Source organism: Lampetra fluviatilis, chromosome 3 (genome assembly GCF_964198595.1).
Source record: "Lampetra fluviatilis chromosome 3, kcLamFluv1.1, whole genome shotgun sequence".
Taxonomy (NCBI): domain Eukaryota; kingdom Metazoa; phylum Chordata; class Hyperoartia; order Petromyzontiformes; family Petromyzontidae; genus Lampetra; species Lampetra fluviatilis.
The window spans coordinates 16,123,798-16,149,806 of record NC_136277.1 but is presented as its reverse complement, the minus strand read 5'-3'; the positions used below and the strand labels follow the sequence as shown (position 1 = coordinate 16,149,806).

Sequence of the window (26,009 nt, the reverse complement as noted above, 5' to 3'; positions counted from 1 at the left end):
ATAAAAAATAAAATAAAATAAAAATCACGACGTTTCGGAGGCAACACAAGTCTCCGTCATCAGGTGGGACCGTCACAGCCGAATTAGCTGCATCAAGTGAGGCAACGATTCAAGAAGTAATCCCTTATAAGTAAGTTGAAGGGGGGAGGAGAGGGGGGGGGGGAGCTCATCAGAATGTGGTAGCCAATGAATGGAACGTATCGGGAGGGAGGGGGGCGGGGCTCAAAGACGGCACGGAGTGCCACGTACAACGCATCGGGAGGGGGAGGGGGGCGGAGCCAAGAGGAAGGACGACGGCGTGGACGCGGTTGTGCGCAAGCAACTACTGCTGCACACGCCAACGCATTGGACAGAGAGGGGGAGGGGAGGCCTGATACACATGATAGAAAAGAACGAAAATGCCCATGTTTATACCAATGCTGGCTGAACAATGAAGAGAGTACTGTTAAACACTGGGGATGTTAACACTCGGTAAAGTAAAGTAAAATAGTGCCTGTCAGATAAGATGGTTCATGATGGTGGTGACGATGGTTTGTGATGGCGGAGATGGTTGTGGCTGTGATGGTAGAGATGATGGCGGTGATGGTTGTGGTTGTAGTGATGGTGGCAGTCGTGATGGTAGTGATGATGGTAGTGATGACGGTGGTGATGGTGGTGATGATGACGGCGGTGGTGATGGTGGTGCATGATGTTGGCGATGACGGTGATGGTGGTGATGATGATGATGGTGGTGGTGATGATGACGGTGATGGTGGTGATGATGACGATGATGGTGGTGATGATGATGATGATGGTGGTGATGACGGTGATGGTAGTGATGATGGTGGTGATGGTGGTGATGATGACGGTGATGGTGGTGATGATGACGGTGATGGTGGTGGTGATGATGACGGTGGTGGTGATGATGACGGTGATGGTGGTGATGACGACGGTGATGGTGGTGATGACGACGGTGGTGATGGTGGTGATGATGACGACGGTGATGGTGGTGATGATGACGGTGGTGATGGTGGTGATGACGACGGTGATGGTGGTGATGACGACGGTGGTGATGGTGGTGATGACGACGGTGGTGATGGTGGTGATGACGACGGTGGTGATGGTGGTGATGACGACGGTGGTGATGGTGGTGATGACGACGGTGATGGTGGTGATGACGACGGTGGTGATGGTGGTGATGACGACGGTGGTGATGGTGGTGATGACGACGGTGGTGATGGTGGTGATGACGACGGTGGTGATGGTGGTGATGACGACGGTGATGGTGGTGATGACGACGGTGGTGATGGTGGTGATGACGACGGTGGTGATGGTGGTGATGACGACGGTGGTGATGGTGGTGATGACGACGGTGGTGATGGTGGTGATGACGACGGTGGTGATGGTGGTGATGATGACGGTGGTGATGGTGGTGATGACGACGGTGATGGTGGTGATGACGACGGTGGTGATGGTGGTGATGACGACGGTGGTGATGGTGGTGATGACGACGGTGGTGATGGTGGTGATGACGACGGTGGTGATGGTGGTGATGATGACGGTGGTGATGGTGGTGATGACGACGGTGATGGTGGTGATGACGACGGTGATGGTGGTGATGACGACGGTGGTGATGGTGGTGATGACGACGGTGGTGATGGTGGTGATGATGACGGTGGTGATGGTGGTGATGACGACGGTGATGGTGGTGATGACGACGGTGGTGATGGTGGTGATGACGACGGTGGTGATGGTGGTGATGACGACGGTGGTGATGGTGGTGATGATGACGGTGATGGTGGTGATGATGACGACGGTGATGGTGGTGATGACGACGGTGATGATGTTGGCGATGTCTCCGCGGTTGTGCAGGAGTCGGGAGCCGACGCGCTGGAGCTGAATCTCTCCTGCCCGCACGGCATGGGGGAGCGCGGCATGGGGCTCGCGTGCGGACAGGTGAGGGAGCACACGGAGACACGGAGATACGCGGAGAGACACGGAGAGACACGGCGAGACACGGAGACACACGGAGACACGGAGAGACACGGAGAGACACGGAGACACACGGAGACACGGAGAGACACGGAGAGACACGGAGAGACAGGGAGAGACACGGAGAGACGCGGCGAGACACGGAGAGACAGGGAGAGACACGGAGAGACACGGAGACACACTGAGAGACACGGAGAGACACGGAGAGACACGGCAAGACACGGAGACACACTGAGAGACACGGAGAGACACGGTGAGACATGGAGAGACACGGAGACACACTGAGAGACACGGAGAGACACGGAGAGACACGGCGAGACACAAGAGAGACACGGCGAGACACGGAGACACACGGAGAGACACGGTGAGACACGGAGAGACACGGAGAGACACGGCGAGACACGGAGAGACACGGAGAGACACGGCGAGACACACGGAGACACACGGAGACACGGAGAGACACGGCGAGACATGATGAGACACGAGACACCCGGGGAGATACGGAGAGACACGGCGAGACCTTAAGACACGAAACACGCAAAACAAACCAGTACACAACAGGACAGATGAAAGAACACAGAGCTGCAACAATACACAATGTGCGTGTACATGTGTGTGTACATGTGTGTGTACATGTGTGTGTACATGTGTGTGTGTGTGCAACATGCGTGTGTGTGTGTGCAACATGCGTGTGTGTGTGTGCAACATGCGTGTGTGTGTGTGTGCAACATGCGTGTGTGTGTGTGTGCAACATGTGTGTGTGTGCAACATGCGTGTGTGTGTGTGTGCAACATGTGTGTGTGTGCAACATGCGTGTGTGTGTGTGCAACATGCGTGTGTGTGTGTGCAACATGTGTGTGTGTGTGCAACATGCGTGTGTGTGTGTGTGCAACATGTGTGTGTGTGCAACATGCGTGTGTGTGTGCAACATGCGTGTGTGTGTGTGTGCAACATGCGTGTGTGTGTGTGCAACATGCGTGTGTGTGTGTGTGCAACATGTGTGTGTGTGCAACATGCGTGTGTGTGTGTGCAACATGCGTGTGTGTGTGCAACATGTGTGTGTGTGTGCAACATGCGTGTGTGTGTGTGTACAACATGTGTGTGTGTGCAACATGCGTGTGTGTGTGTGCAACATGCGTGTGTGTGTGTGTGCAACATGTGTGTGTGTGCAACATGCGTGTGTGTGTGTGTGCAACATGTGTGTGTGTGCAACATGCGTGTGTGTGTGTGCAACATGCGTGTGTGTGTGTGCAACATGTGTGTGTGTGTGCAACATGCGTGTGTGTGTGTGTACAACATGTGTGTGTGTGCAACATGCGTGTGTGTGTGTGCAACATGCGTGTGTGTGTGTGTGCAACATGTGTGTGTGTGCAACATGCGTGTGTGTGTGTGTGCAACATGTGTGTGTGTGTGCAACATGCGTGTGTGTGTGTGTACAACATGTGTGTGTGTGCAACATGCGTGTGTGTGTGTGCAACATGCGTGTGTGTATGTGTACATGTGTGTGTGCAACATGCGTGTGTGTGTGTGTGCAACATGCGTGTGTGTGTGTGCAACATGCGTGTGTGTGTGCAACATGTGTGTGTGTGCAACATGCGTGTGTGTGTGTGTGCAACATGTGTGTGTGTGCAACATGCGTGTGTGTGTGTGCAACATGTGTGTGTGTGTGCAACATGCGTGTGTGTGTGTGTACAACATGTGTGTGTGTGCAACATGCGTGTGTGTGTGTGCAACATGCGTGTGTGTGTGTGTACAACATGTGTGTGTGTGCAACATGCGTGTGTGTGTGTGCAACATGCGTGTGTGTGTGTGCAACATGCGTGTGTGTGTGCAACATGTGTGTGTGTGCAACATGCGTGTGTGTGTGTGTGCAACATGTGTGTGTGTGCAACATGCGTGTGTGTGTGTGCAACATGCGTGTGTGTGTGTGCAACATGTGTGTGTGTGTGTGTGTGCAACATGCGTGTGTGTGTGTGTGCAACATGTGTGTGTGTGCAACATGTGTGTGTGTGTGCAACATGCGTGTGTGTGTGTGCAACATGCGTGTGTGTGTGTGCAACATGCGTGTGTGTGTGTGCAACATGCGTGTGTGTGTGTGTGCAACATGCGTGTGTGTGTGCAACATGCGTGTGTGTGTGTGTGCAACATGCGTGTGTGTGTGTGTGCAACATGCGTGTGTGTGTGTGCAACATGCGTGTGTGTGTGTGCAACATGCGTGTGTGTGTGTGCAACATGCGTGTGTGTGTGTACATGTGTGTGTGTGTGTGCAACATGCGTGTGTGTGTGTGCAACATGCGTGTGTGTGTGCAACATGCGTGTGTGTGTGTGTGCAACATGCGTGTGTGTGTGTGTGTGTGCAACATGCGTGTGTGTGTGTGCAACATGCGTGTGTGTGTGTGCAACATGCGTGTGTGTGTGTGCAACATGCGTGTGTTCACGGGGAGCGGTGGTGTGGTGGTCAGCGCGCTGCGCTACGAACCCGGCGACCCGAGTTCGATTCCCACTCACGGCCAACACAAGTGACGATTATCTGAACCGGTCCTGGGCCTCCCCCAGGTCGACTCAACCTAAAATGAGTACCCGGTGCGATGTATAAACATCGCCACTGGGAAGACAAAGGCGGTCGGGCGTGGTGCTGGCCACCCACCCCCTCGTGTGCCGTGCCAGCCTTCATAGCTGCTCGCTTAACAGCACTTGCCCCAACAGTCCGTTAAGGCTACATGGTGCGGGGGGGTTCTTTGTCTTTGTCCGCGTGTGCAGGACCCCGAGCTGGTGCGGAACATCTGCCGCTGGGTTCGCGCCACGGTGCGGGTTCCGTTCTTCGCGAAGATGACGCCCAACATCACCAACATCGTGGTGATCGCGAGCGCCGCCAAGGAGGGTGAGAGCACCCCGCGGCCTTCCCGGCCCATTTGAGCAGTGGGGAGAGCTGGGGGGGTGACGGGGGGTGAGGGGGGGGGTGACGGGGGGGGTGACGCGGACCCTTGGGGGGTAACGTGGCAATGTCCGATGGTGGGATACGGCGAGGCGATTGATAAACACGTGAAATTATATTGTGCGCGAGTCGTTGGTGAACAATCACGTTGCGTGGACCTGCCGGTGTAGAATAACTGCGGTAGAACGTGAATCCACACGGTGGTCGTAGAACGATGTGGCTTTCCAAGAGTAACCAGCGGTTACATCGGGGAAACGAAGCAACGGGTCTCGGACCGTGTTTCGCGAACACAAGGCATATCTGAAACACGGCAGAACCAATACCTCTGCCGTGGCTGACCATTGCTATAACGCTGTGGGCTCGCGTGCTATTGTTTTTTTTCGAGACCAAGGTACTCTGCAAACCTTCGGGCTACAATCAAAGGTTTGTTCGTGAAGCCGTCCAGATGTTTAAACGTAGACATAACCTCAACCGAGACGATGGATACAAATTGCGCAATGATTGGAAGGATGTTAACCAGGTTAAACCTTAACTGCTTATGGTTGTTTCCATCATAACTGCTGGGTACTAGTCTATTTTTCCGAGTTAATTTCCCCCCCCGCCTCCCCCAGTTTTCCCAGCCTCCCACTTCCCCCCCCCAACCTCACGTCCTCTCTCTCCTAGCGCTCACACAGCGCTCCCCAACCCCCTTGCTCCCCCCCTTCTTACCTATACAACCTCTTGACACGGCAGCTCTCTCTCCCACTTCAGCAACATTTTTTATTGCTGTGGTTGTTCCACCTGATGAAGATTGCTTGTGTTGCAATCGAAACGTCGTGATTTGTTTTATTTTATTTCTAACGACGTGACTTTACCGAAAGAACCAAAGAGTTTAGTAACCAGAGAGCGTGACGAATGGCGGGGCGCGTGCGGAGGGTCCGTGTGTTTTTTTATTTTTATTCGCTTGCAGTTACTTGCTGGTTAGGATTTATCCCCTCGATTTGAAAACTAATCTCAACAGTCTAAAACGCATGTTGGGGCCAGACCAAGGAGTGAGGGTGCTGGGGCTGGCTTATTCGGTTGAAACAAAATTCAACAGCAGCCAAAAATAAGTATAACCCGTAAAAACAAAGTTTTTCACTATAAATCCTTTATATGCGTGGCGGCTAGAGTCCTCTCGTCCTCTGGCTTGAGATGGCTGCCACCTATGGGTCAGATGATTGCATTGCACCATTAAGCAATTGGTAATTAAATATAATATTTTTGTCCCAAAAAGTGTTAAAATTTTTGAAACAAAATTTCACGAAAATTAATTGTCACGCACAACGAGTCTGTGTGCAAAATGTCAGCTCGATTGGATCACGGGAAGTGGGTTAAAAAACGACCGAAAGATTTGCACGGTCCTAAGCAAGCAAGCGAACTTAATATAAAGGATTTAAAAAAAAGAGTTGTAAGGTTGAGGATAACCACCGGGGCGCTCGAGGCCGTACCGGGGTTGTGGATCTTTTGTGTGTCTGTGCGCGGGAGCAGGAGGGGCAGATGGCGTGACGGCCACCAACACGGTGTCGGGCCTCATGGGCCTGCGCGCCAACGGGCGACCGTGGCCCGCGGTGGGGGTCGAGCAGAGGACCACGTACGGCGGCATGTCCGGTGAGACCGCCACCACCAACCATCGCCACAACCTCCGCGGCAACCACGGCAACAACCACCACCACGATAACCACCACGCTACTCGCCACTTCACGTCACAATGACACCACACCGGCGCTGCGCGCCATGCCACGCCGCAGTCACGGCACCAGCGCTGTACACCGATTGGCGTGTTCGGCGAGACTGTCGCCACCACAACCAATGCACACCGCACCTTGTCTGGTGATACCGCTCCACACATCCACGCGACAACGCTCTACATCGCACCGCACCACGGGACACGAAACCACCATCCGTCATTCACGGCTTTATTGAACGCGTTTATGCAGGAGTCTTATATACAGATGTCTGACCGCCGTGCGTGCCTGCGTGCGTGCCTGCGTGCCTGCGTGCGTGCCTGCGTGCGTGCCTGCGTGCCTGCGTGCGTGCCTGCGTGCCTGCGTGCCTGCGTGCGTGCCTGCGTGTCTGCGTGCGTGCCTGCGTGCGTGCCTGCGTGCGTGCGTGCCTGCGTGCCTGCGTGCGTGCCTGCGTGCGTGCCTGCGTGCGTGCCTGCGTGCCTGCGTGCGTGTCTGCGTGCGTGCCTGCGTGCCTGCGTGCGTGCCTGCGTGCGTGCCTGCGTGCATGCGTGCCTGCGTGCGTGCGTGCGTGCCTGCGTGCGTGCCTGCGTGCGTGCCTTCGTGCCTGCGTGCCTGCGTGCCTGCGTGCGTGCCTGCGTGCGTGCGTGCCTGCGTGCGTGCCTACGTGCGTGCGTGCCTGCGTGCGTGCGTGCGTGCCTGCGTGCGTGCCTGCGTGCGTGCGTGCCTGCGTGCGTGCCTGCGTGCCTGCCTGCGTGCGTGCGTGCCTGCGTGCGTGCGTGCGTGCGTGCCTGTGTGCGTGCGTGCGTGCCTGCCTGCGTGCGTGCGTGCCTGCGTGCGTGCCTGCGTGCCTGCCTGCGTGCGTGCGTGCCTGCGTGCCTGCGTGCGTGCGTGCCTGCGTGCGTGCCTGCGTGCGTGCGTGCGTGCCTGCGTGCGTGCCTGCGTGCGTGCGTGCGTGCCTGCGTGCGTGCCTGCGTGCCTGCGTGCGTGCGTGCCTGCGTGCCTGCGTGCGTGCGTGCCTGCGTGCGTGCGTGCGTGCCTGCGTGCCTGCGTGCGTGCCTGCGTGCGTGCGTGCGTGCCTGCGTGCCTGCGTGCGTGCGTGCGTGCCTGCGTGCGTGCCTGCCTGCCTGCGTGCGTGCCTGCGTGCGTGCCTGCGTGCCTGCCTGCGTGCGTGCCTGCGTGCGTGCCTGCGTGCGTGCGTGCCTGCGTGCGTGCCTGCGTGCCTGCCTGCGTGCGTGCGTGCCTGCGTGCGTGCCTGCGTGCCTGCCTGCGTGCGTGCCTGCGTGCGTGCCTGCGTGCGTGCGTGCCTGCGTGCGTGCGTGCGTGCCTGCGTGCCTGCCTGCGTGCGTGCCTGCGTGCGTGCCTGCGTGCGTGCGTGCGTGCGTGCCTGCGTGCGTGCCTGCGTGCGTGCCTGCGTGCGTGCCTGCGTGCGTGCGTGCCTGCGTGCGTGCGTGCCTACGTGCGTGCGTGCGTGCCTGCGTGCGTGCCTGCGTGCCTGCGTGCGTGCGTGCGTGCCTGCGTGCCTGCGTGCGTGCGTGCCTGCGTGCGTGCGTGCCTGCGTGCGTGCGTGCGTGCCTGCGTGCCTGCGTGCGTGCGTGCCTGCGTGCCTGCGTGCGTGCGTGCGTGCCTGCCTGCGTGCCTGCGTGCGTGCGTGCCTGCGTGCCTGCGTGCGTGCGTGCGTGCCTGCCTGCGTGCGTGCCTGCGTGCCTGCGTGCGTGCGTGCCTGCGTGCGTGCGTGCCTGCTTGCCTGCGTGCGTGCGTGCCTGCGTGCGTGCGTGCCTGCGTGCCTGCGTGCGTGCGTGCCTGCGTGCCTGCGTGCGTGCGTGCGTGCCTGCGTGCGTGCCTGCGTGCGTGCGTGCCTGCGTGCGTGCGTGCGTGCCTGCGTGCCTGCGTGCGTGCGTGCGTGCCTGCGTGCGTGCGTGCCTGCGTGCGTGCGTGCCTGCGTGCGTGCGTGCCTGCGTGCCTGCGTGCGTGCGTGCCTGCGTGCGTGCGTGCCTGCGTGCCTGCGTGCGTGCGTGCCTGCCTGCGTGCGTGCGTGCCTGCGTGCCTGCGTGCGTGCGTGCGTGCCTGCCTGCCTGCGTGCGTGCATGCCTGCGTGCGTGCGTGCGTGCGCGTGCAGGCAATGCGATCCGCCCCGTGGCGCTGCGGGCCGTGTCGGCCATCGCCAAAGCGCTGCCGGGCTTCCCCATCATGGCCACGGGCGGCATTGACTCGGCAGAGGCCGGCCTCCAGTTTCTGCACTGTGGGGCCTCGGTGCTGCAGGTGGGGTGCTGTGTGTGTGTGCTGTGTGTGTGCATAGTGTGCTGTGTGTGTGAGTGTGTACATAGTGTGCTGTGTGTGTGAGTGTGTGCATAGTGTGCTGTGTGTGTGCATAGGGTGCTGTGTGTGTGAGTGTGTGCATAGTGTGCTGTGTGCGTGAGTGTGTGTGTGCATAGTGTGCTGTGTGTGTGAGTGTGTGCATAGTGTGCTGTGTGTGTGAGTGTGTGCATAGTGTGTTGTGTGTGTGAGTGTGTGTGTGCATAGTGTGCTGTGTGTGTGTGCATAGTGTGCTGTGTGTGTGAGTGTGTGCATAGTGTGTTGTGTGTGTGAGTGTGTGCATAGTGTGCTGTGTGTGTGAGTGTGTGCATAGTGTGTTGTGTGTGTGAGTGTGTGTGTGCATAGTGTGCTGTGTGTGCTGTGTGTGTGTGCATAGTGTGCTGTGTGTGTGAGTGTGTGCATAGTGTGTTGTGTGTGTGAGTGTGTGTGTGTGTGCATAGTATGCTGTGTGTGTGTGTGCATAGTGTGCTGTGTGTGTGTGTGTGCATAGTGTACTGTGTGTGTGAGTGTGTGCATAGGGTGCTGTGTGTGTGAGTGTGTGCATAGTGTGTGCTGTGTGTGTGAGTGTGTGCATAGTGTGCTGTGTGTGTGTGTGTGCATAGTGTGTGCTGTGTGTGTGTGCATAGTGCACACGCACACACCACACATGTGCTGTGTGTGTGTGTGGATAGTGCACACACACAGCACATGCGTGGTGTGTGTGTATGCATAGTGCACACACACACAGCACATGCGTGGTGTGTGTGTATGCATAGTGCACACACACACAGCACATGCGTGGTGTGTGTGTATGCATAGTGCACACACACACAGCACATGCGTGGTGTGTGTGTATGCATAGTGCACACACACACAGCACATGCGTGGTGTGTGTGTATGCATAGTGCACACACACACAGCACATGCGTGGTGTGTGTGTATGCATAGTGCACACACACAGCACATGCGTGGTGTGTGTGTATGCATAGTGCACACACACACAGCACATGCGTGGTGTGTGTGTATGCATAGTGCACACACACACAGCACATGCGTGGTGTGCGTGTATGCATAGTGCACACACACACAGCACATGCGTGGTGTGTGTGTATGCATAGTGCACACACACACAGCACATGCGTGGTGTGTGTGTATAATACACACACACACAGCACATGCGTGGTGTGTGTGTATGCATAGTGCACACACACAGCACATGCGTGGTGTGTGTGTATGCATAGTGCACACACACACAGCACATGCGTGGTGTGTGTGTATGCATAGTGCACACACACAGCACATGCGTGGTGTGCGTGTATGCATAGTGCACACACACACAGCACATGCGTGGTGTGCGTGTATGCATAGTGCACACACACACAGCACATGCGTAGTGTGTGTGTATGCATAGTGCACACACACAGCACATGCGTGGTGTGTGTGTATGCATAGTGCACACACACACAGCACATACGTGGTGTGTGTGTATAATACACACACACACACAGCACATGCGTGGTGTGTGTATGCATAGTGCACACACACACAGCACATGCGTGGTGTGTGTGTATAATACACACACACACAGCACATACGTGGTGTGTGTGTGTATAATACACACACACACACAGCACATACGTGGTGTGTGTGTGTGTATAATACACACACACACACAGCACATGCGTGGTGTGTGTATGCATAGTGCACACACACACAGCACATGCGTGGGGTGTGTGTATGCATAGTGCACACACACACAGCACATGCGTGGTGTGTGTGTATGCATAGTGCACACACACACAGCACATGCGTGGTGTGTGTGTATGCATAGTGCACACACACACAGCACATGCGTGGTGTGTGTGTATAATACACACACACACACAGCACATGCGTGGTGTGTGTGTGTCCGTCCGCACGTGTTGTGTGTCTGCACGTCTGATGAGCGTGCGCGTGCTTTGGGCATGCACGGATGTGGTGTGTGCAGTGTATGTGAGGGCATACTGTGGGGAAGTGCATGTATGCATGCGTGCGTGTGTGCGTGTGCGTGTGCGTCTTTGTCTTGGGTACTCATGTGCTGTGTGCATTCATGCTGTGTGCTGCTTCCACTGCACACGCTGTATTTACACGCTGTGTGTGTGTGCTGAGTGTGTGTGCTGTATTTACACGCTGAGTGTGTGTGCTGAGTGTGTGTGCTGTATTTACATGCTGAGTGTACGTGCTGAGTGTACGTGCTGTGTGTACGTGCTGAGTGTACGCGCTGTGTGTGTGTGCTGTGTGTGCTGTATTTACATGCTGTGTGTACGTGCTGAGTGTATGTGCCGAGTGTGCGTGCTGTGTGTACGTGCTGAGTGTACGTGCTGAGTGTACGTGCTGAGTGTACGTGCTGTGTGTGTGTGCTGAGTGTCCGTGCTGAGTGTGTGTGCTGAGTGTCCGTGCTGAGTGTGCGTGCTGAGTGTACGTGCTGAGTGTGCGTGCTGTGTGTACGTGCTGAGTGTCCGTGCTGAGTGTACGTGCTGAGTGTATGTGCCGAGTGTGCGTGCTGTGTGTACGTGCTGAGTGTACGTGCTGAGTGTACGTGCTGAGTGTACGTGCTGTGTGTGTGTGCTGAGTGTCCGTGCTGAGTGTGTGTGCTGAGTGTCCGTGCTGAGTGTGCGTGCTGAGTGTACGTGCTGAGTGTGCGTGCTGTGTGTACGTGCTGAGTGTCCGTGCTGAGTGTACGTGCTGAGTGTACGTGCCGAGTGTACGTGCCGAGTGTGCGTGCCGAGTGTGCGTGTTGAGTGCACGCACTGTGTGTGTGCTGTATTTACATGCTGTGTGTACGTGCTGAGTGTACGTGCTGAGTGTACGTGCCGTGTGTGCGTGTTGAGTGCACGCACTGTGTGTGTGCTGTATTTACATGCTGTGTGTACGTGCTGAGTGTACGTGCTGAGTGTACGTGCCGTGTGTGCGTGCTGAGTGTACGTGCCGAGCGCTGTACGTGCCGAGTGTACGTGCCGAGTGTACGCGCTGAGTGTGCGTGTTGAGTGTACGCGCTGAGTGTGCGTGCTGAGTGTGCATCCTGAGTGTCCGTGCTGAGTGTGTGTGCTGAGTGTCCGTGCTGAGTGTACGTGCTGAGTGTGCGTGCTGAGTGTACGTGCTGAGTGTGCGTGCTGAGTGTCCGTGCTGAGTGTGCATCCTGAGTGTCCGTGCTGAGTGTGCGTGCTGAGTGTGCGTGCTGAGTGTCCGTGCTGAGTGTCCGTGCTGAGTGTACGTGCTGAGTGTACGTGCTGAGTGTCCGTGCTGAGTGTGTGTGCTGAGTGTGCGTGCTGAGTGTCCGTGCTGAGTGTGCATCCTGAGTGTCCGTGCTGAGTGTGCGTGCTGAGTGTGCGTGCTGAGTGTACGTGCTGAGTGTGCGTGCTGAGTGTACGTGCTGAGTGTGCGTGCTGAGTGTCCGTGCTGAGTGTGCGTGCTGTGAGTGTACGTGCTGAGTGTACGTGCTGAGTGTACGTGCTGAGTGTACGTGCTGTATTTACATGCCGAGTGTACGTGCCGAGTGTCCGTGCCGAGTGTACGTGCGGAGTGTACGTGCTGAGTGTGCGTGCCGAGTGTACGTGCCGAGTGTCCGTGCCGAGTGTACGTGTTGAGTGTACGTGCTGTATATACACGCTGTGTGTACGTGCCGAGTGTCCGTGCCGAGTGTGCGTGCCGAGTGTACGTGCCGAGTGTGCGTGCCGAGTGTACGTGCCGAGTGTGCGTGCCGAGTGTGCGTGCCGAGTGTACGTGCCGAGTGTGCGTGCCGAGTGTACGTGTTGAGTGTGCGTGCCGAGTGTACGTGCCGAGTGTGCGTGCCGAGTGTGCGTGCCGAGTGTACGTGCCGAGTGTGCGTGCCGAGTGTCCGTGCCGAGTGTGCGTGCCGAGTGTACGTGCCGAGTGTGCGTGCCGAGTGTACGTGCCGAGTGTGCGTGCCGAGTGTGCGTGCCGAGTGTACGTGCCGAGTGTGCGTGCCGAGTGTCCGTGCCGAGTGTACGTGCCGAGTGTACGTGCCGAGTGTGCGTGCCGAGTGTACGTGCCGAGTGTGCGTGCCGAGTGTGCGTGCCGAGTGTACGTGCCGAGTGTCCGTGCCGAGTGTACGTGTTGAGTGTACGTGCTGTATTTACACGCTGTGTGTACGTGCCGAGTGTCCGTGCCGAGTGTGCGTGCCGAGTGTCCGTGCCGAGTGTGCGTGCCGAGTGTACGTGCCGAGTGTGCGTGCCGAGTGTACGTGCCGAGTGTGCGTGCCGAGTGTGCGTGCCGAGTGTACGTGTTGAGTGTACGTGTTGAGTGTGCGTGCTGAGTGTACGTGCTGTATTTACATGCTGAGTGTACGTGCCGAGTGTACGTGCCGAGTGTGCGTGCCGAGTGTACGTGCCGAGTGTACGTGCCGAGTGTACGTGCCGAGTGTACGTGCCGAGTGTCCGTGCCGAGTGTACGTGCTGTATTTACATGCTGAGTGTGCGTGCGTGTGCGCGCCGTAGGTGAGCAGCGCGATACAGAACCAGGATTTCACGCTGATCGACGACTACTGCTCGGGGCTGCGAGCGCTCCTCTACCTGGGCTCCGTGGACGAACTCCGCTCCTGGGAGGGGCAGAGCCCCCCCACGGCGCAGCACCAGCGCGGCAAGATCCTGCCCCGCCTACCGCAGCTCCTCGGCAAGGTGGGCTCGCCGGCTCGCCGGCTCGTTGAGTGTCCAGAGAGGGAGGGAGGGGGGGGGGGGCAGCAGGGGTCTGACTTACGATCGAACTGACCGTTGCGCCGTGGTGACACTACAACCATGATGACAAACACCGCAACAGCAATCGCAATTGGCTCTCGTTCAGGTTGGGATGCGCTGCAGTGGCTAAGAGATGTTAACTCCCTCGCCTGGTATACAGGAAGTCACGGGTTCGATCCCGACCCGGACGCCTGCTGCTGTATATTTGGAGTTTGCGTGTCTCTCTCTCTCTCTCTTCCCATAGGCGCGTGGATTTCACTCCGGGTCCTCCGGTTTTTCCCTCCACGTTTAGAATCAACATCACGCGTTTAGAGTAATTTGGCTGCTATCAATTTCCATGATGATAGGCCACTTCGTTGAGCTATCATTTGTGGTAGCCAGGTCACTTCTGAAAAAGAGATGTTATAGCTCAGCGGGTCTCATCTGCTAAACTAAAAGTTATTTAGAGTTATAGTTAGTTAATAGGTGGTAGCAGATTACAACGTCGCCTGATCGTGAGAGGTGGCAGCGTCCTTGGGAGAAGGCCTTCATCCAGCAGAGGGCTGACCCCGTGCTCGACGATGTTGGTGACGCTGTTGGTATATCTGTAACCTTTCTAGATTTGAAGCTTTCGTGACTGCAAGGATTCATACTCTTAGTTCTTTCGGTAAAGTCACGTAGGTAAAAAATGAAATTAATAAAAAATAAAATAAAAATCACGACGTTTCGGAGGCAACACAAGTCTCCGTCATCAGGTGGGACCGTCACAGCCAGATTTGCTGCAAATCTGGCTGTGACGGTCCCACCTGATGGCAGAGACTTGTGTTGCCTCCGAAACGTCGTGATTTAATTTTATTTTTATTAATTTTTATTTCATTTTTTACCTACGTGACTTTACCGAAAGAACCAATAGTATATCTGTAACCTGCTCATTTAGCATCCGCCGTCCTTGCAACCTGGCTCTCCCTGCTCCGAGAAGAGAGAGAGAGAGAGATGCGAGGTCTTCCTTCCCGCGACCGCCGCCCGGCTCACAGCGACGCGCTCCCCCCCCCCCCCCCCCGCGTGCCGCCTTGTCCCCCAGAGCCTCCCGCACTTCGGGCCCTTCCTGGAGGAGCGTCGCCGTCTGCTCGCCGAGGCGAAGCAGCGCGGCGCAGAGATGGCGGCCCCCACCACGGAGCCCCGGCACGCGCCCAGCAAAGCCACGCCGCACGTCAAGGTGGCGAGAGACACGGGGGACAAGGGGGGGACAGAGACACAGGGACACTGTGGCACAGCGTCATGGGGCCACTGAAAGACAGAGACACAGGGACACTGGGGCACAGCGTCACGGGGCCACAGAAAGACAGAGACACAGGGACACTGGGGCGCAGCGTCATGGGGCCACTGAGAGACAGAGACACAGGGACACTGGGGCACAGCGTCATGGGGCCACTGAGAGACAGAGACACAGGGACACTGGGGCACAGCGTCATGGGGCCACTGAAAGACAGAGACACAGGGACACTGGGGCACAGCGTCATGGGGCCACTGAGAGACAGAGACACAGGGACACTGGGGCACAGCGTCACGGGGCCACAGAAAGACAGAGACACAGGGACACTGGGGCGCAGCGTCATGGGGCCACAGAAAGACAGAGACACAGGGACAATGGGGCACAGCTTCATGGGGCGTACTGAAAGACAGAGACACAGGGACAATAGGGCACAGCGTCACGGGGCCACTGAAAGACAGAGACACAGAGACACCGGGGCACAGCGTCACGGGGCCACTGAAAGACAGAGACACAGAGACACTAGGGCACAGCGTCACGGGGCCACTGAAAGACAGAGACACATAGACACTGGGGCACAGCGTCACGGGGCCACTGAAAGACAGAGACACAGGGACACTGGGCACAGGGTCACGGGGCCACAGAACGAGACAGACGCAGGGATACCTGGACCACGGAGCCAGGGCCACGGGGCCCACAGAGACACAGGAACCAAGAGACCCAATGACCTTTGGCCATCGCCCCAGGACGTGATTGGCCGGGCTCTGGCGCACATCGGCTCCTACGCGGAGCTGGACAACTCGCAGCAGGTGGTGGCCGTCGTGGACCCCGAGCTCTGCATCAACTGCGGGAAGTGCTACCTGACGTGCAACGACTCGGGATACCAGGTGCGTGGCGGTGCACGCGTGTGTACACGTGGTTTGTATTTTGACACTTGGCGAGGCCTTAACGTGCACATAGCCTGGCACAAGCACCATGGTGACATCACCGCCAGTTAGTGGCGAATGGTGGTTGTTGTTGTATGTAAATGTTGGCACAGTCGGGGGGGGGGGGGAGCGCACAGGTGGTAGGAGCGTCTCTGCCAGTCAACTCCATGGCAGCACCTGGGTCTGTCCCGTGGCCTCCTGCCAAACGGGCGTTCGACACTTCTGCGTGGCCTTCAAAGTGCACAGCGCCTGGGACTCGCGCCGTGGTGAAGTCACCGCCACTCGGTGACCAATGGCGCTTGTTGTTGGCGTATGTAATCGCCTGTAAGCACACCCACGTGTGCGCATGGGTATAGCGGTGGTGCAGCGGTTAGCGTGCCGCTCTACGAACTCCGGCTTAGACCCCCAGTTTGATTCCCGCTCACGGTCACCGACACCGGTGACGATTAGCTGAACCGGTCCTGGGCCTCCCCTAGGTCTGGCCGGCCTCGAATGAGTACCTCGTGGTGGCGTGTGCAACCATCATCGCTGGGAGACAAAAGGCGGCCGGGCGTGGCGATGAGCCACCGCACGCCCTTGTGCGCTGCTACTCGCCAACAGCACCTGCCCCGACAGTCTGATGAAGGCTATACGGGGGATCTTGTGTGTGTGTGTGTGTGCGTGCAGGCGATAGAGTTTGGCGAGCACGACCACGTTCCGCTCGTGAACGATCGCTGCACGGGCTGCACGCTGTGTCTCAGCGTGTGCCCCATCCTCGACTGCATCACCATGGTGACCCGCCCCACGCCCTACATCCCCCAGCGCGGCGTGCCCGTCGTGGTGTGACAACACAACTACCACGTGCACCACAAGCACACACGCGGTCACCGCCGCTACCAGTTGCATACCTCGTCACCACAACTACCACCGATGATATCACCACCACAAATTACGCAATGACACGATCACCAGCACGGCTGCAAATGCCTGCGACCATCGCCGCTACACTCGAAGTTTTAGCCACGCTTTTAACTCGATGAAATGCGCAGTCGGGTGTATTCTATGATTTAACCTCTAATAAAATGTATCTACACTTTTATAAATCTCTATACTGCGATGCGGCTGAATGATTTAGCGCGAGCCACGTGATGTGGGGGGTGGCGACAAGTGGCTTTCTTGTTGAATAAATTGGCCACGGCGTGGCGGCAGTGCCCTTGGGTGTCACCCCACGGTACCCACGGCAACCCACAGAGAGGCACGGTGCCCACGGCAACCCACAGAGAGGCACGGTACCCACGGCAACCCGCAGAGAAGCACGGTACCCACGGCAACCCGCAGAGAGGCACGGTACCCACGGCAACCCACAGAGAAGCTCGGTACCCATGGCAACCCGCAGAGAGGCACGGTACCCATGGCAACCCACAGAGAAGCTCGGTACCCATGGCAACCCGCAGAGAGGCACGGTACCCACGGCAACCCACAGAGAAGCTCGGTACCCATGGCAACCCACAGAGAAGCTCGGTACCCATGGCAACCCGCAGAGATGCACGGTACCCACGGCAACCCACAGAGAGGCACGGTACCCACGGCAACCCACAGAGAGGCACGGTACCCACGGCAATCCGCAGAGAGGCACGGTACCCACGGCAACCCACAGAGATGCACGGTACCCATGGCAACCCACAGATATGCACGGTACCCACGGCAACCCGCAGAGAAGCACGGTACCCACGGCAACCCACAGAGAGGCACGGTACCCACGGCAACCCGCAGAGAAGCACGGTACCCACGGCAACCCGCAGAGAGGCACGGTACCCACGGCAACCCGCAGAGAGGCACGGTACCCATGGCAACACGTACTGAGGGACGGTACTCATGGCAACACGTAGTGAGGGACGGTACCCATGGCAACATCTCTCCCCCCCCCCCCCCCACAGGGGCTGATTAACTACTGTGGATTGTCTGTCTATGAAAAAAGCAGCAGCAGCGGTGGCGGTTGCGGCCCTTCCAATGAGGAGGATAGCACCCAATAGCAGACGCATTAAACGAAGTGCCGTGATTAAGGGGTGGATTGAGTGGGTGGGAGGGGTGAGTGGGATGGATGCTTGTTTAGAAGCGAGTAGGTGAATAAGTGAATGGGTAAAGTTGTTGGACGAAGAGTTGACGATTCGCGGACGAGTGACTTTTAAGTGGACGAGTGAGCGGGTGGGCGAGGTGTGTCCCCCGATCGAGCGATGGTGGGAATCCAGCCGGCTGGCGAGGGAAGCGTGGAATAGCGGCAGTAGAGATCCGCGGCACCGTCACATGGAGCCAATATATAATCGTGGAATTTCCGCCCCTGACTCAGGGGGCTGCGAATGGGAGATGGGCGCAAACACATCGATGCCCATCCGATTGGCAAAACCACTCTTCACCTTATTTAGGGAAACGCCAGCGCATGCCACAATATATGGGGGTGGGAGTCCAAAGTGTTTACGAATCGTTTCCCGACGATAAAACATACATAAACACTGTTTGTAAGAGGAACGGTTTACACGTGAAGAAAATTGTTTCCTAGAGAAGGATGTACATTTTAAAAATTGAGATTATTTTAAGGATTATTTGGACACAGCCCAAGTGCCGGGTTCCAGCGATACTCGGCTCTATATTTGGTGAGGATTCACTGCTCGTGATACGCTCGCCCACAGCGAGATCGTGGAGAGAGAGGCTGGAGGGGGGGGTGAGGCAAAGGTGGGCGGGGGGGGGGGGTCAGAGGGGAGTTAACAAATTCTCTTTTACTCGAGTCCAGTGGGGCCAAGTTAGATTTCCACTGCTCCCACCAACACAGACACGGCTTTGGGGCTCGTGGGATGGAGCAAAGGATGTTGCAATTTGTCTTCTTGGTTCTTTCGGTAAAGTCACGTAGAAGGGGAGTAATAAAATAATAAAAATAAAACATAATAAAATAATTCTCACGACGTTTCGGCCACAACGCAAGCAGCCGTCCTCAGGTGTCTCCCCGACAGACCTGGTCTTCACCTGAGGACGGCTGCTTGCGTTGTGGCCGAAACGTCGTGAGAATTATTTTATGATGTTTAATTTTGATTATTGCATTACTTCCCTTCTACGTGACTTTACCGAAAGAACCAAGAAGATGAATCCCTGCAGTCACGAAAGCTTTAAATCGAAAAATGGTGCAATTTGTCGAGTTTGTTGTCCTTCCTCCGCACCGCCGATTATCACGGTTGGCTACGTGCGGTGCGAAAGAAGTTCAACATGCGGGTACACAGAACCATGCACGGGTACAAAGGGGGACAGAGGCGGTTAGGAATGGAATTGGGGTGATGAATTTGGTTGGTGTTGTGGTTAGGGGTGAGATGAAAAGAGGCGTTAGGGTTTGACGAGAAGCAGCGAGTCGCGCAACATGACCACCCACTCATTTATACAGAATATTTACAGAGCACTGAGTCAGCCTTGGATAATCATAACAATACTCATGATGATTTACAGCCCTTAACCCGCGCCCGCATCAAGGCCTCCACATGCAGCGTAACCCAGAGGTGTGGACTCGAGTCATGTGACTTGGACTCGAGTCAGACTCGAGTCATGAATTTGATGACTTGCGACTCGACTTGGACTTGCATAACAATGACTTTGTCCCACCTATGAGATGTGGACTCGAGTCATGTGACTTGGACTCGAGTCAGACTCGAGTCATGAATTTAATGACTTGCGACTCGACTTGGACTTGCATAACAATGACTTTGTCCCACCTCTGGCGTAACCACACTGATTAGTGTCGATGGGTGAAGGGAGAGGGGCCCAGGACCGGTTGGAATATTCACCGCCGCTGATATTAGCCTCGCGGTGGCTAGGAGATGTTATCTCCCTCGCCTGGTGTACAGGAGGTCGTGGGCTCGATCCCGACCATGACGCCTGCTGCTGTATATTTGGAGTTTTTGCATGTTCTCCCCGTGGTCGCATGAATTTTTCTCCGGGTCCTCCGGTTTTTCTCGCCACATTTAGAATCAATGTGCGTTTACAGTGTTTTGGCTACTGCTATACATTTATACGTGATAAGCCACCATTTCGTTGAGCTATCATTTTTGATTGACAGGTCGCTGCTCAAAAAGAGCTGTATAGCCCAGTGGGCCGTACATGGTAAACTAATAGTTCATGCGTATAGTCTTAGTGAACTCAGGTGGCAAGGTTCAAAGCGCAGTGCACTGACCCACTGCACCTCTGCTGGCCTGTAAACAGCATGTGCCTTCATTGACAGAGCATCAGAGGTCGCAAACGGGTTTTGATTCCTTACCCGTACCCGGCCGCACCAGGGTCGCAAACGGGTACCCGTACCCTACCCGATACCCGGCTACCCGTACCCAGCCGGGTACGGGTAGCCGGGTATCGGGTACCTGATTGCGACCTCTGGGATGAAGCCATGTTGCAGGCGCGGGTGGGTTGATTCTAGGAACTTGAATTGTGAGAAGAGACAAGACGTTGGGAAATGAGTGACAAACGGTGACTCACCAGTGACTCACGGTTTACTCGTACCCGGCCGCACCAGGGTCGCAAACGGGTACCCGTACCCGGCTGGGTAAGGGTAGCCGGGTATCGGGTAGGGTATCGGGTACCCGGTTGCGACCTCTGCAGAGCATGCCATTGGTGTGCCCGCGTCAGAGTACAATTCTCACATTTGCCGCCCGAGATTCTGTTAAAGTGCGGAGCGCCACACAGCAATAATCTGTAGCATTATTAGGTCATAGGCCTAAATAAAAAAAATACAAAATCACCCGGAATGTGCCAATATCATATCATGAAAGGCAACCATGTTTGGGCCGGCATAGTCCTTGGATGGGCGCGCACCACGCGGGGCCGCTGGGCCCTGTGGTGGGAAGCGAAATGAACTGCTGTACCATACTTCTATGTTCCCACGCATATGCTCCCCGACTTCACCAAACCAGCACAGTCCACTCGATGTCAGACATCAACTCCTCTCTCTCTCAGCATTCAAATCCCTCCTCAAACCCCCCTCCCCCCACCTTCTAACCTGGGCATTTCCCACGGCACCGATGTTTTCCCTTCGTTAGTTTTCCTCCGTACCAACATTCATTTTTGGTGTCTTGTCACGTGACGAAGAATCAATGTCGGGGGGGGGGGGGGATTGAGGAGGCCTTCATCCAGCAGTGGATTGGCCACGGCTGGTGATGCCTGAGGGAGGACAAGATGATTGCTTATCGCAATCTCGCCCACTCAAGACTCGTCCAAGACCTCGTGAGATTAATAATACGTTTATTTGTATATACACATTTCTTCCAAGTGATTCCTTTACCTTGCCTGTACTCTGCACTCCTATATCGTGGGTTTTCGTGTTATGTGTTGGTGTTGTAACATTCTTAGGCCGGAAATCTGTGAACACATTCCTGCGGAGAGGGAGCTGGCAGGAACGTTGGGATGCTCGGCCAGGGTCAACGGCGGCGTGGTGTATTCCGCAAATATGGCCGACCGTGAGGGCGGGCACAAGCGGCGTGAGTAGGTTAAACGTTGAGTTTTATAAGGGCACCACGGGGTGACCAGCCCCTCCCCTCCCCACCCAGCCCCACCCCTCTCACCCCCCACCCAGCCCCACCCTCCCCACCCAGCCCCTCCCCACCCTGCCCACCCAGCCCCACCCTCCCCACCCAGCCCCATCCCCCACCAAGCCCCTCCACACCCTCTCCACCCAGCCCCACCCCTCCCATTTTTGGATCCACGACGGACGGACACAATAATCCCCCGTGGGCTGGTGGAACCAGGAGGTTCCTACCAGTAAAAAAAGAGCTGAATGCATCATCGGATTCAAACTGCAGTCTGAACAATATTGAGAAGTTTCAACAAACGAAGAAGAAACGCGATAAAGTCGAGACACGGGAACACAAATTAAGCCACTGGAACGAACCCCACTCGGCTAAATCACAAGAGACCGCCCTCTAGAGAACCTCCTTGAAAAAAAACCGCGGCGCTTTAACAACCGCGATTCGCAATCGTTGACGAAGTAAACTGCAACCAAAGTTTGAAAGCGCCTCAACAAAACTCCGCTCTGTCGCTCGCCACTCCGCAAGTCGAGCGCCGTGCAAGTCAACGGAGGCCTAAGCGGCGGCTGAGCCCCCCCCCACCCCCCTCCCGGGGGTGCCGCGTCCCGGACTCTCCCCTCGCTCGACTCGCCGCGTCTCCCCGCCCCCCTCGCCTGCCGCCCCCCCCCCTCGCCTGCCGGCCCCCTCCCCCTCGCCTGCCGGGCCCCCCCCTCGCCTGCCGGCCCCCCCCCTCGCCTACCGCCCCCCCCCTCGCCTGCCGCCCCCCCCCTCGCCTGCCGGCCCCCCCCCCCACGTCTGCCGCCCCCCCCCTCGCCTGCCGCCCCCCCCCCTCGCCTGCCGGGCCCCCCCCTCGCCTGCCGGCCCCCCCCCCCCTCGCCTGCCGGGCCCCCCCCTCGCCTGCCGGCCCCCCCCCTCGCCTGCCGGCCCCCCCCCCTCGCCTGCCGGCCCCCCCCCCTCGCCTGCCGGCCCCCCCCCCTCGCCTGCCGCCCCCCCCCCTCGCCTGCCGCCCCCCCCCCTCGCCTGCCGGCCCCCCCCCTCGCCTGCCGGCCCCCCCCCCCCTCGCCTGCCGGCCCCCCCCCCTCGCCTGCCGGGCCCCCCCCCCTCGCCTGCCGGGCCCCCCCCCTCGCCTGCCGGCCCCCCCCCTCGCCTGCCGGCCCCCCCCCTCGCCTACCGGGCCCCCCCTCGCCTGCCGCCCCCCCCCCCTCGCCTGCCGCCCCCCCCCCTCGCCTGCCGCCCCCCCCCCTCGCCTGCCGGCCCCCCCCCCCTCGCCTGCCGGCCCCCCCCCCTCGCCTGCCGGCCCCCCCCCTCGCCTGCCGGCCCCCCCCCCTCGCCTGCCGGCCCCCCCCCTCGCCTGCCGGCCCCCCCCCCCTCGCGTGCCGGCCCCCCCCCCTCGCCTGCCGGGCCCCCCCCCTCGCCTGCCGGCCCCCCCCCTCGCCTGCCGGCCCCCCCCTCGCCTGCCGGCCCCCCCCCCCCTCGCGTGCCGGCCCCCCCCCCTCGCCTACCGGCCCCCCCCCCCTCGCCTGCCGGCCCCCCCCCTCGCCTGCCGGCCCCCCCCCTCGCCTACCGGGCCCCCCCCCTCGCCTGCCGGCCCCCCCCCCTCGCCTGCCGGCCCCCCCCCCTCGCCTGCCGGCCCCCCCCTCGCCTACCGGGCCCCCCCCCTCGCCTGCCGGCCCCCCCCCCCTCGCCTGCCGGCCCCCCCCCCCTCGCCTGCCGGCCCCCCCCTCGCCTACCGGGCCCCCCCCCTCGCCTGCCGGCCCCCCCCCCTCGCCTGCCGGCCCCCCCCCCTCGCCTGCCGGCCCCCCCCCCTCGCCTACCGGCCCCCCCCTCGCCTGCCGGGCCCGCGTCCGTCGGTGAACGGGGTCCGTCTCGTCCATCGGGAGTGATCGGGACCGTGTACTGGAGTTTTGGGGCGGCACGAGCAGCCACGGTGACATGGCGTCATCGCGCTTCAACGGTGACGTGACGTCGTCGCGCTTCAACGGTGACGTGACGTCATCCCGCGCCAGCGGCGACGTGACGTCATAGCGCAAGACCTCGTTACGCGTGCGGTCGCCGAAATTGTGATTTTCCCCGTGTGACGCCATCGCGCCACCACCGCTGCGTAATGACGTCGACGATGTTAACCAATTGTGACGCCATAACAAAAAAATATTTAAATTTCGATTTAAAGCTTTCGTGACTGCAGGGATTCATATTAATAAAATAATACAAATATGAAACAATATTTGTGTTTTATATTTGTATTATTTAATTATTTCCCTTCTACGTAACTTTACCGAAAGAACCAAGAATATAAAAAATATATATATTTAAATTAATGAATAGGCGACGTTTCGGGCAATGAGCCTTCTGCATCAAAGCGCGTTGACGAGTGTGTTGACTTTGTTGTTGTTGTTTTTGTTGCGATATTCCAAAGACCATTTCGCCGGCCATTATCCATCCGCCGCTGGTTATAACATTCGTGGACAAGATCGACGTGAAGAATGTTCGTGCAATGTGAATAAGAGGTTTAGAGCTCGTCGGATTCCTCCAGTACACATGCATATTCTGGTTCTGTACACAGTATACATATCGTTTAGAGACTTCTCACGTGACGAGCTTTTGTTTTTAAATCCTTTATATTAAGTTCACTTGCTTGCTTGCGTGCTTACGACCGTGCAAATCTTTCGGTCGTTTTTTAATCCACTTCCCGTGATCCAATCGAGCTGACATTTTGCACACAGACTCGTTGTGTGTGACAATTTCTTTTTGTGAAAAATTTTTTCCAAAATTTTACACTGTTTAGGGAAATTTTTTTAAATATTTAATTACCAATTGTTTAATACTGGCAGACAATCTGACCCATAGGTGGCAGCCATCTCAAGCCAGAGGACGAGAGGACTCTAGCCGCCACGCATATAAAGGATTTATAGTGAAAAACTTTGTTTTTACGGGTTAAATTTTTTTAAGCTCTAATTGCTGTTTACACGATACGGTGTTTCTTTTACTGGTAGGAACGAAGTGGACCAGACCACCAATAGATTATATCGTCCGTCCGTCCGTCCGTGTATCAACATCGCCCCCTACTGCAAACACTTGGCATGACCCTGTCCGACAAGATGGCTGCCCGCTCCCCCTGCGATCTGTGAAATAAACAAGATGGCCGTCGCTTCCGGCGCCTCACGGCAAAACTTTAAACACTAGAATACAGTAATTTTTTCTTTAACTCCTCTATACCCAGTCGATATCCCTGTACCGGTACTAAGTATTATTCCTACCAGCCCACCCCGCAGGGTCCTGTTTGTATAATGCCATCGTGTGTTAGACCCTATCAGAATTACAATATGGCAGATTTAAATTAGTGTATTATTTTTTTAGAGATAAAGCGTGCCGTTTCGCTAATAACCTATGTCACAAAAACATTTCTTTGAAAAACTAAATGTGATTTTTATGTTACGATTATGATTTGCTATCTTTTTTTCATTTCGCTTATCTGTTAAAACATATTGTTGTACATATAGTATATCTTTGTGTTCATTCGTCTCCATGCATATACACACAACTTTCTATTCGGCTTCTTGTCATAGTGTTATTTGGTTGTAGTTTGGATTCGCTCGGATATTTCGTGATATTTTTAGTTATTATAATTGTTATTTATTCGTTAGACATGCTGTTGTAATAATGTTGTTGTGGAGCTCACAACTCGAGCATTTCTCTGCACCCGCTATAACATCAGCTTCACTGTGTATGCGACCAATAAACTTTGATTGATTGTTATTGTTTATGATTGATTTATTTTTACTGTGACTTTTTGCCGTTTGTGGGAGAGACAGTGGGGGGGGGGGTGTTGTGTTTTGGGTTGTTGTTGATCCCGACTTAACAGCTTCTTGGCTCAAAGCGTCACTTAAAAGAAACTTAAATAGATTTTGGTTGTTTTGCTTGTTCCACTATGGTCACTCTCCTGGTCTCTGGGATGCTTCCCCATCGCCCCTCCACTCCTTCCCGTCCCTCCCCTATAGCCCTTTCGTGATCCCTAAGTAAAACTAGAATACATAAATACACATGCTAACTACTTTGCCAGGTAAGGCCCCACTGAGCCTTACAAATTAGATTTCGCTCCGCTGCCCTCTGCTGCCTACCTCGTGGTCTGTTCGCTGTTAACGCGTGGGGGGGGGGACGTTATCTACCACGTGGTCTGTCAGCTGTTAACGCATGAGGGACACTTATCCACCACGTGGTTTATCAGCTGTTGGCGCGTGGGGGGGACACTTATCCACCACGTGGTCTGTCAGCTGTTAACGCGTGAGGGACACTTATTCACCACGTGGTCTGTCAGCTGTTCGCGCGTGGAGGTTGACACTTATCCACCACGTGGTCTGTCAGCTGTTTGCGCGTGGAGGTTGACACTTATCCACCACGTGGCCTGTCAGCTGTTTGCGCGTGGGGGGACACGTTATCCACCACGTGGTCTGTCAGCTGTTCGTGCGTCGAGGGACACTTATCCACCACGTGGTCTGCCAGCTGTTTGCGCGTGGGGGGGGGGGGACACGTTTTCGACCACGTGGTCTGTCAGCTGTTCGCGCGTGGTGGGGGCGTTATCCAAAGCACGATCCAGACTCAACATCTGCTTCGCATTGGGAGATCCGATGGCATTTGGCGCACTCCGAAAGGCCTGCCCAGAGGGAAA

At 56.8% G+C, this 26,009-nt stretch overlaps 1 protein-coding gene across 1 annotated transcript in view; it reads left to right on the top strand.

Moving 5' to 3' along the window:
• The window catches only part of DPYD (dihydropyrimidine dehydrogenase), a 36,211-nt gene extending 19,313 nt beyond the window's left edge, over nt 1-16,898 (top strand). Inside the window, exons 12-19 of the mRNA XM_078879990.1 lie at nt 1,852-1,935; nt 4,732-4,852; nt 6,416-6,535; nt 8,729-8,871; nt 13,401-13,580; nt 14,698-14,832; nt 15,633-15,773; nt 16,479-16,898. Coding sequence (XP_078736116.1) covers nt 1,852-1,935; nt 4,732-4,852; nt 6,416-6,535; nt 8,729-8,871; nt 13,401-13,580; nt 14,698-14,832; nt 15,633-15,773; nt 16,479-16,637 — 1,083 coding nt within the window. The 3' untranslated portion in view covers nt 16,638-16,898. The remainder of the gene's footprint in view (nt 1-1,851; nt 1,936-4,731; nt 4,853-6,415; nt 6,536-8,728; nt 8,872-13,400; nt 13,581-14,697; nt 14,833-15,632; nt 15,774-16,478) is intronic.
• Nucleotides 16,899-26,009: the final 9,111 nt, after the last annotated feature.